This window comes from Pezoporus occidentalis, unplaced genomic scaffold, assembly GCF_034315485.1.
Source record: "Pezoporus occidentalis ecotype Australia unplaced genomic scaffold, CSIRO_AGI_Poc_V1 ctg47, whole genome shotgun sequence".
Classification (NCBI taxonomy): domain Eukaryota; kingdom Metazoa; phylum Chordata; class Aves; order Psittaciformes; family Psittacidae; genus Pezoporus; species Pezoporus occidentalis.
Window position 1 is genome coordinate 1900135 of NW_026915802.1, and position 12711 is coordinate 1912845.

A 12711-nucleotide genomic window follows, 5' to 3' on the forward strand; every position below is an offset into this window, starting at 1 on the left:
TGTTTTTACAACTTAGCCAGAGGCCAATATATATTATTGCTTCATAGTCAAAGAACCTTATTGCTAAAATGTCTTTGGAACAACTTGAACTAATACAGGTAGATTATTTTGTTTCTAAAGAAACTTTACAATGTTGGCTACTGCTACTACTGTTTTAAGTATGGTGAATAAGGATTGATAACCCTTGTAACCAAGATGCCTGATGAGCATGCACTGGCATCACTTGATCTCAGGAGGTATAAATTCATCACTTCCTTCCTTGTGGTCACTTCATTATTTGTACTCAGACGCTGCTGTCAGAGCTCTGATCTTTTGAAAGTGAGCATTAACTTCTCTGTGTGTTGTGCAAGAACAAGAGACCCCAAAATGCTAGTGGTACCTTTCCAGGAATAAGTCTACTTCCTGGTGGGAAGAGATCTGCTGACTTTCCTCTTTCTCTTCATGTGTGCCTGGTTTAGGATGATTCTAGCAATGCTAGAATTACATGTTGGTGTTGTATGAAACAGGTTTTGTATGAAGATATATACATGTGACTTGGGAAGTATGTTTCAGAAGAGGGATGACATCAATTTGGACCATAGACACTGTCATTGGAAGCCCTGAGGGCAGAGAAATATGGATATGTTTAAAGCCACAGATGCTTAGCTTTATCATTCTCCCCCCTTCTTCTCCTAGGGCTTTTTTTTTTTTTCCTTTACATGCTCCTTAGCTGACATGAAAGCTGTGACTTTTAAACTGAATTTCAAAGGAGTTCTCAATGTTTGCCTCAGATGTCATCTTTATCTGTAAATCCCCAGCTGTCCTTCAGACTGTGCTGCTGATCACTCAGCTTTCCAGAAGCATGTGCTTCTTCTTTGATAGCTCCTTAAAGCTAAAAAAGGAGTCTGTTGCCTATGTGTTTGTGTACCACTTTTCATCCTTCTCACCTGGGTTTCTCAGTTCAGGTGGAAGGAACCAGTGTTCTACCAGCAGATTTGAGATTGGTGGTGTCTGTAAAACATCTGAGGAGGATTTTCATGAGTGGATATAGACCTTGTTGCTATTTCTCAGATGGGTTTCTGCTAGCAGAGTCCCAGTTCTTTTAGGAGTATTCATTGTGGCTACTGGTGAGAGGTTTTTGGGAAAAGAAGGGTTAAGTGGCATTAAATAAATTATTTGCAGATGGATTTCTTACTAGCTTCTTGGCTGCTGCATGTGTCGTAACTTTAAAATCAGTAGTCAGTGCGGATCTGGCTTCCAAATTTTGATCAGGTTTGATCTATTTTTGCAAAGTTTACTAAAGAGAAAGGAAAACATTTAGTCAAGTGGATCCAAACCTTTGCTGTGACACTTCTGGCAATGCAACTTTATCTCAGTTTCAGACTCATAAAATGTGGTCAAAAGTATCCCTCAGCCTTATATTGAGGATGCATTAGCATTGTAGTGTCCTAGAAAAATGGGGAGTTATATAAATGCTAAGATGAAAATGAAAGGCTTAGAAGATAGCAACCCAAAAGAAGGATTTAACTTACAGCTCAAGAAAGAAGGGGCATTTGGAGGGACTGTTTTATGTCTCCAGTCCTTGTATAGGTCAGTTCAGTAAAACTGTGCCATAAATGTTTTTACTGTGTCATAATTGTCATCTAGTATGTAACCTGGAAATGTATTGTCATTACTGAAATGTGGCTTAACTAAAATGGGTAAAATACATACCAATGCCCTATCTATGAAATACCAGGAAGAATTTCAGTCAAGATAGTATTGCCTGTGTTGCCACCTGGTCACCTGGTTGCCGTCTTGTTGTACCCATTCCTATTTAAGGAATAGGAGAACAGTCAATAACTCTTCAAAAGGTAACAGCAGCTAAGGTCTCTGTTCTATTTAATGTGAAAGATACCTCTTTGGGATGATTAAGCTTTTAAATGCCTTTAACATTAAACATTCTACTATGCACTACTGATTCCTCAGCTATCCAGAAGCATTAGCTTCTGAAGCAAGTAGCTCCTTAAGCAAAGTAAAGAGACTCTTGCATGTACGTTCAAGTACCACTTACTTCTTTCCATAGTTTCTCACTTTAGGCAAAGGGAATCAATGTGCATTACCAGTTATGCGCAAGCAGTTTACCAGTAACAACTGGAACACAACGTTTCTTACAAGTTTTGGTTGCTGTTTGTATTTGTCAATAGTATGATTTATATGCGCAGGATGTTCTCCCTCCTGGTACACATTGGGTTCTCAGTAGACTTATAAATACTGGCTAATATACAATGGAGAACTTAAAAAGTACTTGTCAGGCACCCTAGATCAAAGAAAGAGTGGTGAACTTCAGAATGCAGGTAGCATTGCAAAAAGAGAACTAAACTTCAAAAGCGTATGTGTTGTTTTACAATCCCTGCAGAAGACTGAACTTCTCCCGGGTTTGTAATCATAATTTCTGTGATACTGATTGTTTTTAGAGAGAGGTTGAAGTTGGTTCATGTCACAGTCCTAGCAACCACAAAGATAACTGTGTATATCTGTAGCACCTCAGGCACTCAGATGCCACAGGGAAAGGTACCTTTATTGAGAAAGAAATTTGGGTCCTCTGAATGTGTGATGCTGCTGGCCTTTGCCCTTGGTGTCTGAATAAAGAAGTGGTGGTGGCAGGACTGTTTTCTGTCCTTACACTGTGCAATCAGTGAGGACCATGCCATGCCCTAAACAAGGGATTTGTGGTTTGTTTTTTGGTGGGTTTTTTGTTAGTTTGTTTTTTGTTTGTTTGTTTTTGTTTTTATGCAATATTTAGGTCAGAAACTTCAGAGACCTGGGTGTTTCCACCACCTCAACTCTCTGTTCAACTGCCAAATATGTCTTTGAGAAAAAGGAGTCTCTTTCTTTGCCATTGTTTTCTGTATTCTGAAAGAGGGGGACAAAGATGCTATCCTGTTGTTAGAAAGTCATCTCTGATCCTTACCTGAAAGACATACATGTGCAACGTTCAAATGCCTTATGCACTGCATTGCCACACGTCAGCTGATTTGTCTTGCTTTATGATCTTGCCTTTCAGACTTAGATGAGAAATAGCTGCTATTATATTTCTTCCATTTTTTTTTTTTTTAATGCACAAACCCCTCTACAACAATAATCAGAAAATAAGCTTCACCAGCCTGTTCTAATGTAGTTGCTTACTAACATAAGCAAAGAGCTTTTGGGGGTACTTGGTTTAGAGAGTCATATGTTTGATTCATATTTCTTCTCCTGAGATAAGTAGTTTGTATCTCGTCCAGGCAGTAGCCAGTCAAATTATTTCCTTGCCATTGCCTCCATACCTGCAATGATATGTGATATGACTCACTCCAGTTATCTGAGCCTCACTTGCAGCAGCTTTTTCTCACTATCATTATAATGAAACCACTTGCTTTGTAGCATTTATGGAAATATTTGAAACACAAAGAGAATCTCCAGTTGTCTCACTGTTGATAGGCAGTCCACCTATGTTTCAAGTAAGGTACATTAATGGGGTTAGAGAGAAGCTGCTTGGTTTTGGTACCTGGGCATAATTGTTGGTGTAATAGTTGATTTAAAATTCTGTCCAATGGCAAAACTTTTGAGGTTTTGCATGTTTTTTGAGCCATAGACTCATTTCTTGGGTGCCGAACTTCATCCATTAAATGATATACCTGAAATAAACAGATATTTGCTAATATGATGGAGAATCTGGGTTGAAGTTCTAGAGTTATTTTATTCATCACTGAGGTCTGGCCATCTTCAGAGCAAAATATAACAGCAGGTGAAACTCTGGAAGCAACACTTTAAGCACTGTAATTCCTTTGTACTTGGGTAAAACCGTCTAACCAGCAGCTTTAGTGAATGTGGTTGTCTCCCTATAGTGGCTGCTCTCTGTAGTCCCTGTGGTAGAACCTGCTGTTGCCGTGTTGCCTGGTTTACACTTAATGACTCTCTTGAGCTTTCCTTTCTGAAAATCCAGTGTGTATAAATATATCCTTAGGTGAATTGTAGATAAGTCACAATATAGCAGCTCCTGAGTTCTTTATACCTATGCTGATCCGTTAGGAACATAAGTATAGGGTGATCTGGCCAATGTGAAGTGTTTCATATGAGAGCTGTATCAAAAACTAAAGATAGAGCCAGTCTTACTGAAATCACTTTGAAGTTAATTTAATTAAACTGTTGTGATTCTTCATTTTAAAAGCATGTATCCTTGCTTATTTTTTTCATACTTCCATGTCCTTTTTTGACTTCCCTGCTGGTTGTCAATATGCGATAAAATCCCTTTCCTTAAAAGTAGAAATAGCTCCTTCAATGAAAAAGAGAAACCATCTATTACCATAAAAAATGAACAATATCTTGAACAGATAATAAAAAACTTAATTTTATTTTTAATCACTGAGAACGTCTCCATTTAGATTGGAGTTGAAACTTTTGGAATGTTTTCAAAGTCAGAATAAAATTTTCTTTGAAAAAACTGAAGCATACACCTGTACCACATATGCAATCAATCTGTCTCCTTTTTTATTCTTAATCACACATATAGTCACATCAAATGAAGGGCACACAAGATAATTTCTTCACTAAGTAAGTTTTCTTTTAAGAACCTTACGAAAAGCTGCAATCATGTTGAATGCTGCCTGAATCCATCTTTAATCTTCTTGCAGTCATTGGCCAGGATGTCTGTAAATGAAAGCAACAGTCATTCAATATGGTGCTACATGAATTTATAGCAAAAAGCAAAAATGCATTTATAGCAAAAGCAGGAACAATTTTATTTTTTGGTAAGGGATTTCTTTTTTTTTTTTGTGTGTGTGTGTGTAAAGGCATTTAAAAAAAAGATTGTATTCAACTGGGGTATGTTTCTGAAAGAACTAAGATGGTGGTCTTACTACTTGTTGCTTATTTACTGAGTTAATTCTATGTACTTAAGTAGTTTGGCTGTTGGAGGGGATTCTTTGCACTCGTGATACTGATTTTGTGGGTATTTAAATCATTTTATGTATGTGCTTTTTTTTTTTGCTAGACACATGTAAATAATTACATTTGCTTCTAGGTAAGCTGTTGTAAATCATGCTCAGTGTTATTGATTTCCCAATGAAGCCACTCTGCAAAGGTGCAAACATAACTTTTCTGTAGGCCCTGCTAAAAACATTTGTTTAAGAGTATACTATGTTTTGTTTAATGTGGGGTAGTACATGGAGATGATCCTGTTCCTGGAGGAAATGGAAAGATTGGTGCAGGTAAGGTGGCGAGTGAAGGTATTGACTATAGGAATAAGCAACTGCTTATTCCTTTTTGGAAACCAGTGTTCCCTGAAAAAGGGGATTCTAAAACCTGTATATGAGCAAAACAAGTGTGTATGTATGTGAATGCATTGATTTGACTGGGATATCTACATAAATGTCTGCAATGTACTTAGACTCTGGGGTTGCCAGTTGCTTCCTAGCAATTAACAATGCTCCTGGAGTTAGACAGTGGCTCCTGGTCAAGAAAAAGACCTTCCTAAAACACTTTGTCTATGTTAGTGCTGCCTGGAAAAAAGTAAACATTTACACTACTGACTTACATTTAAGCAAGACCAAAAGGTATTGAAGGCTTTCAGACCAGTTGCTAGCTCTTCTTTAGAGCCATCCCTGTGTTTTGATAATCACTCTGGCCTTTGTAGGAACTTGCTACATATCAGGAAGCCATAAAAGTGTGTGAACAATTGTCAGGTTTTTGTCCTTACACGCAACTCCACCCTTGTCCCTTGCTCAAACCTGCCTGTAAAAATTGTGACTAAGTATCTTTGAACCTAGAATATATACTGCCTATCTTTTGAAAACACAATATATGCATAGAAAAACGTATTTAATATGGTAACAGCTACATAAAATGTCTGCCGTATGACATAACTATGCATAATTATTTCATGTAGGTTACTACATATCTAGTTTGCATATATATGATGATTATTTTCCAAAGCAGTATTAATATCACTGGGGATGAGAAATAGGAAGAACATTTTGGTATTGAACGAAAGTAGATGTAGAGCAAAACATTTTGATGTAGTGTCTTTGAGTGATATTATATTAACTACCTAACCTTAATTATTCTCATGAAATTTTTCCAGTTCTGTCCTTTGGCTTTGTAGCCTCCCTCCTCTGTGCCATATTGTTAGGGCTACAGTGAAGAATCCCACTCTGCAGCTGCACTAGTCACATCTGAATATTCTTTAAAGCGTCACTGAATAATGTCTAAATGGAGTAGATCAGTTTCTTGTAAGCTTTGAGAGAATCTGTCCACCTTGTCTCATCATTTGTTCTCATGTTTCACAAATCTGCGTGCACACTTTTTTTCATAGTGCATTGTAACTTCTCTGGTCATTATGTAAAGGTATAAGTAAAAATAACTAAGTCCTCCTCCCACCCTACCCTAAAAAAGGGTAAAGAACCTTTTCCTTCCCAGCCTGTCTCTGTCTTGAGATGCTAATGGCATTCCTGGGGGATGTTGCCCTGTTTGAGACAGACACAAAAATCCATCTTGCCACTGAAGAAAGCTGAGATGGTAGCTGAGCATTTTAATTGAAAAGAAAAAAAAAGCAGATAAAACCTTTTTATTGCTACTGAGGGTCTTCTCTGAAAAGCATTAGTATATCACTGTAGAATTATTTATCATTGTAATTGCAATGAGAGAAGAGCTTTTTCCATTCTCATCAATCTGGAAATGTCCTTTCTGGTTGTCTCTTCTGCTGTTCTGTAGACTTGAATGTTGGACCTGCTCCGTAATGTTGGATAAGATATGCAGTAATGACAATAGCCTGGTTTTATTAAGGTTATTTTAATCATATAAATGGATCAGATAATGACAGTCTGCATGAAGGGTAAAAGCACAGGTTTTGATCCACCTGTGAGGAACTGCTGTGGAGATTAACCCTCTTTCTCCTTTGCATTTCATAGGAAGGAAATTCTGTGTGCTGTTAACTGCTGAGGGAGGGTAGCAGCTGGTGTTTCCAGAGCAGTTGTTTTAACAGCATCCCTCTGACCAGTTGTTTGTTCTAAATGAGTGAATTCTTGAGGGCCAGATGGAAAGCAACTTGACATTTTTAGAAGGCATGAACTGCTTTTAGATTCTTTATACTTTGGCATGTCTAGTCTTGGCATTTTTATATAGTCTATTTGGGGCAAGATATTAATTAGCAGCAGTGCACCTTTGATATAGAGGTGATGACTGGGACATCCTGGGCAGATTGGATGTAGTTCTTCTATGTTTGAAAGCATATACTAATTGGTATCTGAACAAGATACACACAAGTTTTGAATAGATGTCAAAGGACTCATGGGGAGGTAAGGAAGAGTCTCTGCAGCTGAATTAAGTAATATTAGCTCAAGAAGCCTGGACTGCAGTTGAACTATGTCCAGAACATGGGGATGCCTGAGACGTATTTTTGCTTCTGTTTAAGTAGTGTTTGCCACTGCAAAGCACCAAAGGAATATGCACTAGTCTGCCTCATTTGAGTTTGAAAATGAGAGGTAGTGATCAATTCTATATGATTTATACAGTTCCTTAGAGGGCATTAAGAAGGGGAGTAGAGTGACCAAGAAGGCTAGAAACCCCAACAGAGGTGATGCTCTGGCAGCTTTACTATTATTTGTACACTAGAAACTTTCTTATTTTTTCCTGTTAGGCTGTCTTTTGTTATGCATAAAAAATAAATAAATTGCAGAAATTACCTAATGCCCAAGTGCCATCTCATCAAAAGTATTACAAATAGAAAGTACTCCTAGACATCCAGCTCGTAGCATTGCTGCAGGAATCTTTTATCATAAAAGACTGTTGCCCAAAGGGAGGATATAAGTCTTTTGACTTTTTTTCTCTGTCAGGTGAATCTTTTCCTTTGATTCCCCCTACATCTGCATTATTCTAGTTGAAGAGTGTTGTAGGTGCTGATAGCTTGAGAGCAAAAAATAAACCCCAAAACACAAAAACAAGCCCATACTCACAAAACTACAAAAACCCACCAGCCTTGGTTTAAACACTTGGTTCTGAGTGTTTAGCTGTAAGACCACAGAAATGGCTTACTGGGTGGGAAGGAGACAGTACTTAGGGAAAGCATTATCCCTCTGATACATGTTGCCCACTCTCTGTTTCCCTTAGCCTCTACAACTGTTGGATTAAGAATCTTCAACACATATTTTAAAAGTCTGATCAAACATTAATGTCTACATGCACATATAGCAAGCATGCTCAATGAACTAAAGATTGTCATCCAGATGCAGGAGTTCCTGGAACCACTCAGAATTCAGTGGGAGCTTACATAGGGAGCAGCAATTCATTTGCACACTATCAGCTGGAAAATGGAGGCACAATTTTGCTGCTTTTCAGATCAACCCACCTGCTGCATAAATATCTTGAAAGCATTTGAAAACAGTTAAATAGAGTAAAATAATGTTTGGTTAACACTTTTTTTAAAATTCAAATATCTTTGGTTTAAACTTACCCACATGCTCTTGAGCGTGCTCATGTATTGAATTTTGTATGTAGTGTTACTTAGGTAGCAGTACCAAAAGAAGCTAGTTCCCATTGGATACAAAACAGAGGTCTGAGAGAGAACAAAAGTATTAAAAACTCTTAATTTTTATTTTTTTTTCTGATCAAATATTAAATTGGCTGATCAAGAATGGACTTAAATAACATGAAATAGTTTTCATCTGCAGTGCTTGTTTTTCAAGTTTATTAGCCCAAACTATTGACCAGTTACTTTTAAACAGGAATCTCATTTGTAGACAACCTATTCATTTGGAAAAAGAAGTTGGAAAGCTGAAATTTTTTGCTTGTTTGTTTGTGAACTGGTTAAGTTACATTTTCTGAGGATCTAGTTGTATAACTTCTGTTGGTGTCACAGTTTTGTTTTAAAAATGTTACAGTGGGCATCAAGATAGCAATGGCAAGCCAAGCCACCTCGATTTGACTAACCCCTATTTTGTCAGGCTAGGGTTGAAAAGTAGGAACTAAAAAGCCAGCAATTGCTGGCATTATAGAAAACACACTGGTCCAGATGAACTCCTTTATCTTCCTACCTGGGAAGTGGCTGTGTGGAACTATTGTAGCTGGTGCAGTATATTTTGATGTAGGCAATAATTTTGCTGGCCATCCAGAGACATCATTTTGTAACGTGCTGGCATGCACTCACTGATGTAAATTTAGCATAACTTTCCTGGACTCTATTTATTAGAGTTTTGCTTGTCTGGCTCCAAAGAACTTAAGCTTTTTGGCCATGATCTGGCTACTTTGTACATCTGGATTTATGTTCGTGGTACAGCGTGACTTCAGAACATGAGTGAGGAACTGCAGAGGTTATGGGTTTCTCCTGTTAAGGAGATATTCTCTGTAATTGCAATATATTACTCCCTATTCTTTTAATCCATGAAAAACTTTTATTTTTGGGGTCATTGTAGAAAAACATTTTTTTTCTTCTTGCTCTGTGATAAAATTGGTTAGCAATGTGCTTTGTTTGGAGGGGTATTAAACTTGTTTTTTGTTAACATGAGCTACATGATCCTCCAAGGAGAATAAAAGAATTCATTTTGCTTTGGTCTCCTTCCATAGGATTCTCTTACTAGACCAGTTATATCCTAGCTGAGTGAGGCACCACCTTCTTTGCCCATGTCCCACCCTCAGTAAGAAGCGGTTAAGGTGATGTTGCTAATTAGGCAGTGTGTATACTGTGGGCTATGTAAAGTCCCTGGACATTTTTCCTACCCAGTCCTTCACTTCTGTCTCACTCTGGAATATGCTACTCTTACTTGCTAGTCCACACCATGACATGAATCGGGGTGGGTGCATCCCCTTATATAGAGTTTCATTTGAAGACATGTACATTTTATTTTGTGTTACATAACCAGTAAAAACCAGTCAAAATAAATGCTGTTCTCGGGCTATCTGAATAAAAACATTAATTTGCTTGTGTGGAAAAAAACCCCAGAGAAAAAATCGGCACGTCTGATGTTATTGAAACTGCTATTAGTTTAACCTCAGTGCAGTATACAGAGCTGTAGCAGTGCCCCCTTGTTTCTGTCCTGTCTACAATGTGTCTTGCTTTTTCTTTCTTGGGTTCCCCTTTTGCCAGTTTGGGCAATGGGCCCACACCCGATATGCAGCAAGTTCTACTGTCCTCATTCTGCATTCCTCTGATACGTCTCTGTCCAAAAACACTCTAGTACTGTACTGAAATGAGCATAGACGCTTTTAATTTAGCACACACCATCATTCAGTTTCACTTACCATTTGACATGAGTGAGGTGGTCCAGTCCTGTAATTTGACAATTAATGCTTTAAGTAATTGCTTGTCAGCTGTGATGGGTAAGCAGCAATACTGGACAAATACGGGTAGCACAATTCTGTTTTTCCAGGAGCATTGTTTGCAAGGGCAACTGTGTTTTTACCTTTTGGAGAAGGGCTTCTCTTTCCTTTTTGGCATGTAAGTCAGTGGGTAAAGTAAGCCAGTCTCCTTTGCTAAAGAACCTTAGAGCAATCAGCCTGGTTGGTGATTGGTTATCTTTTCTGTGGTTTAAAATCTTTTTTTTTTTTTTTTTTAATTACAGGTTTTTTTTGAGGGGTAGGGTTTGAGGATTTATGGGAGGGAGTGGTTGTTTGGTTGTTTTGGTTTTGGGTGGGGTATTTTTTTGGTTTGGTTTGGTTTATTTTTTTTTTTTTGAGACTGAAAGACTGAAACCAATCTGGTGTTTGATACCTCAGTGTTGAGGCAGCAATATGATTAACTTCAAAAACAGCCCCAAGCACCCTGGGGCTGTTGTAAATCCGCAGTCATAGGAGAGCAAAATTCTTCTGTAATGCCTCCACTCTAGAGACATTTCAGTCACCAGCTTGCTTTTCTAGTACTGCAGTGCCCTGTACAATGGGTGTTTGGAAATGAGTACCGTAGCACAAGAGAGATTTCAACCCTTGTTTCAAATGCATGTGACCTCTGGAGTCTGTGGAGGAAAGCGCTTCACAGGGTGGAAGGGTTTGTGACCCTGACTCTCTCTGGGCTTGGAAGGTGTAGGTGTGTGAGGATTGGTTACAGGTACACTACACAATCTATTTCACAACAGGACACCAGGTTGATTTTGGTGACTTTTCCCGTTGAGTAAAGATTAAACTAATTGGGGGTCTGGCTTTAACTGTTGTGCCTATCACCATCCCCAGGCAAGGGACCTGAAACTCTTTATGCTGGGCAGAAGCTCAATGACAACGAGTGGCACACTGTCCGGGTAGTTCGACGAGGAAAGAGCCTCAAGCTGATGGTGGATGATGATGTAGCTGAGGGTAAGTGTGGTGTGTTTTTTGGTTGTTATTTTTGCATCTCTGTTCCCAGCCTCTTTTCTGCTGTTAGACCCATTCTCTCTGTTCTCGTGTGTATTTCTGCTTCCCCCTCCCTCTCTTCCTTTAATTCTTGTATATTTAGTAATACTATGTTAAAAACTAATGTTCAGTTCTGAGATGCTAGTTGCTCTTTGCCAGCACCTGAAATCTCTGTAACAACAACACGAAATACAGGATTAGGGGACAGAGGAACTTGCACATTCCCGAGAATGCAGAGGAGCTAAGCAGTACTCTTTCTTGTGCCAGACTTCTTTTGGTGTGCGCTGTGAGTATACCTTACTCCTTAGCTGCAGGAGTAAGAGCAGTTTGTTCCCAACTTTGTGCTAGGAGTTAGGGAGGCCCCTGACTCATACAGTATGGCAGTCCTTTTTTTTGTTTTTGTTTTTTTTTTGTTTTGTCTGTTGGTGGTTTTTTTTTTCTTTTTTTTTTCTTTTTTTGTTGAGCAGCTTTTTGAGCTCCTGCTTCCTTTTGTAGAGAAATGTTGTTGAAGGAGTGAATAAAAGATCAATCACTCAGGAAAGCTGGTTTCTCACAGGTTATGAGATTTGCATTGAAATGATCAAGGTACTTCAGAGTGGTCTTTTTTTAACCTCAAAATTTTTGAGGTGATACTTTTTCTGGTCTGTTTCCCCATAGCTGCAAGAGCCAGGAAGTTATTTTTCTTTTTCTGAAGGTCTATAGTTCTCATAGCTGTATATAACTATAGGAACTGAGTTTTTAAGGAAAACAAAAGCAGTCTGAAGGCTGATAATATTATCACAAAGAATAACCCTTGATGCCACACTGATACAGGTATGTTCATTTAGTTGTGACCCAAATGCTGACATTCTGTCTTCTGAGTGGCTTCTCAGAAGGCAACTAAAAGTAACAGCTGTCATAGGGAGTGCCTGAATACTATATCCTATTATGTACATTTTATTTAAGAGGGAACTTTATGAATTAGTTAAAAATGCTGGTAAATGCTTCATGCCAATTATTTCTGCATTTAAGAATATTTCTTTTGGATGTGCTTTTTTAGCAAGCACCATGAGGTGGCACTCAATCCCCTTTGAAGCCTTCTGGTTTTGAGTTTTTTTGGTGGAACGGAGTTTATAAATAATAATGATACAATCCTATACTAAAATAGGATGTGCATATGTACATGTATATGAATTACATAATTAAAGATGCATTACAGCTAAAAATATCTGTTACAAGAATGTCATCATGGCAAAGTCAAAAGTCAGAAAAGCCAGAGTTAAGACTTCCTGTGCAATCTGCATACTGCTTCCTTGAGTAGATGATACAGTCTTCAACGATGTGGTCACATAGATTTTTCCACAGGATCCTTGCTGTCTTAGGCATAGATCAGAAGTCTAAATTAGGCCCCCAGTAAAA

The 12711-nt window shown here is 38.3% G+C and overlaps 1 protein-coding gene across 32 annotated transcripts in view; it reads left to right on the forward strand.

The window, feature by feature from the left end:
* The window catches only part of NRXN3 (neurexin 3), a 1035236-nt gene that overhangs the window by 436288 nt on the left and 586237 nt on the right, over positions 1-12711 (forward strand). For all 32 annotated transcript variants that reach the window (XM_062636166.1, XM_062636181.1, XM_062636183.1 and 29 more), the window contains one exon: positions 11158-11277. In XM_062636166.1, the coding sequence (XP_062492150.1) occupies positions 11158-11277 (120 nt within the window). The remainder of the gene's footprint in view (positions 1-11157; positions 11278-12711) is intronic.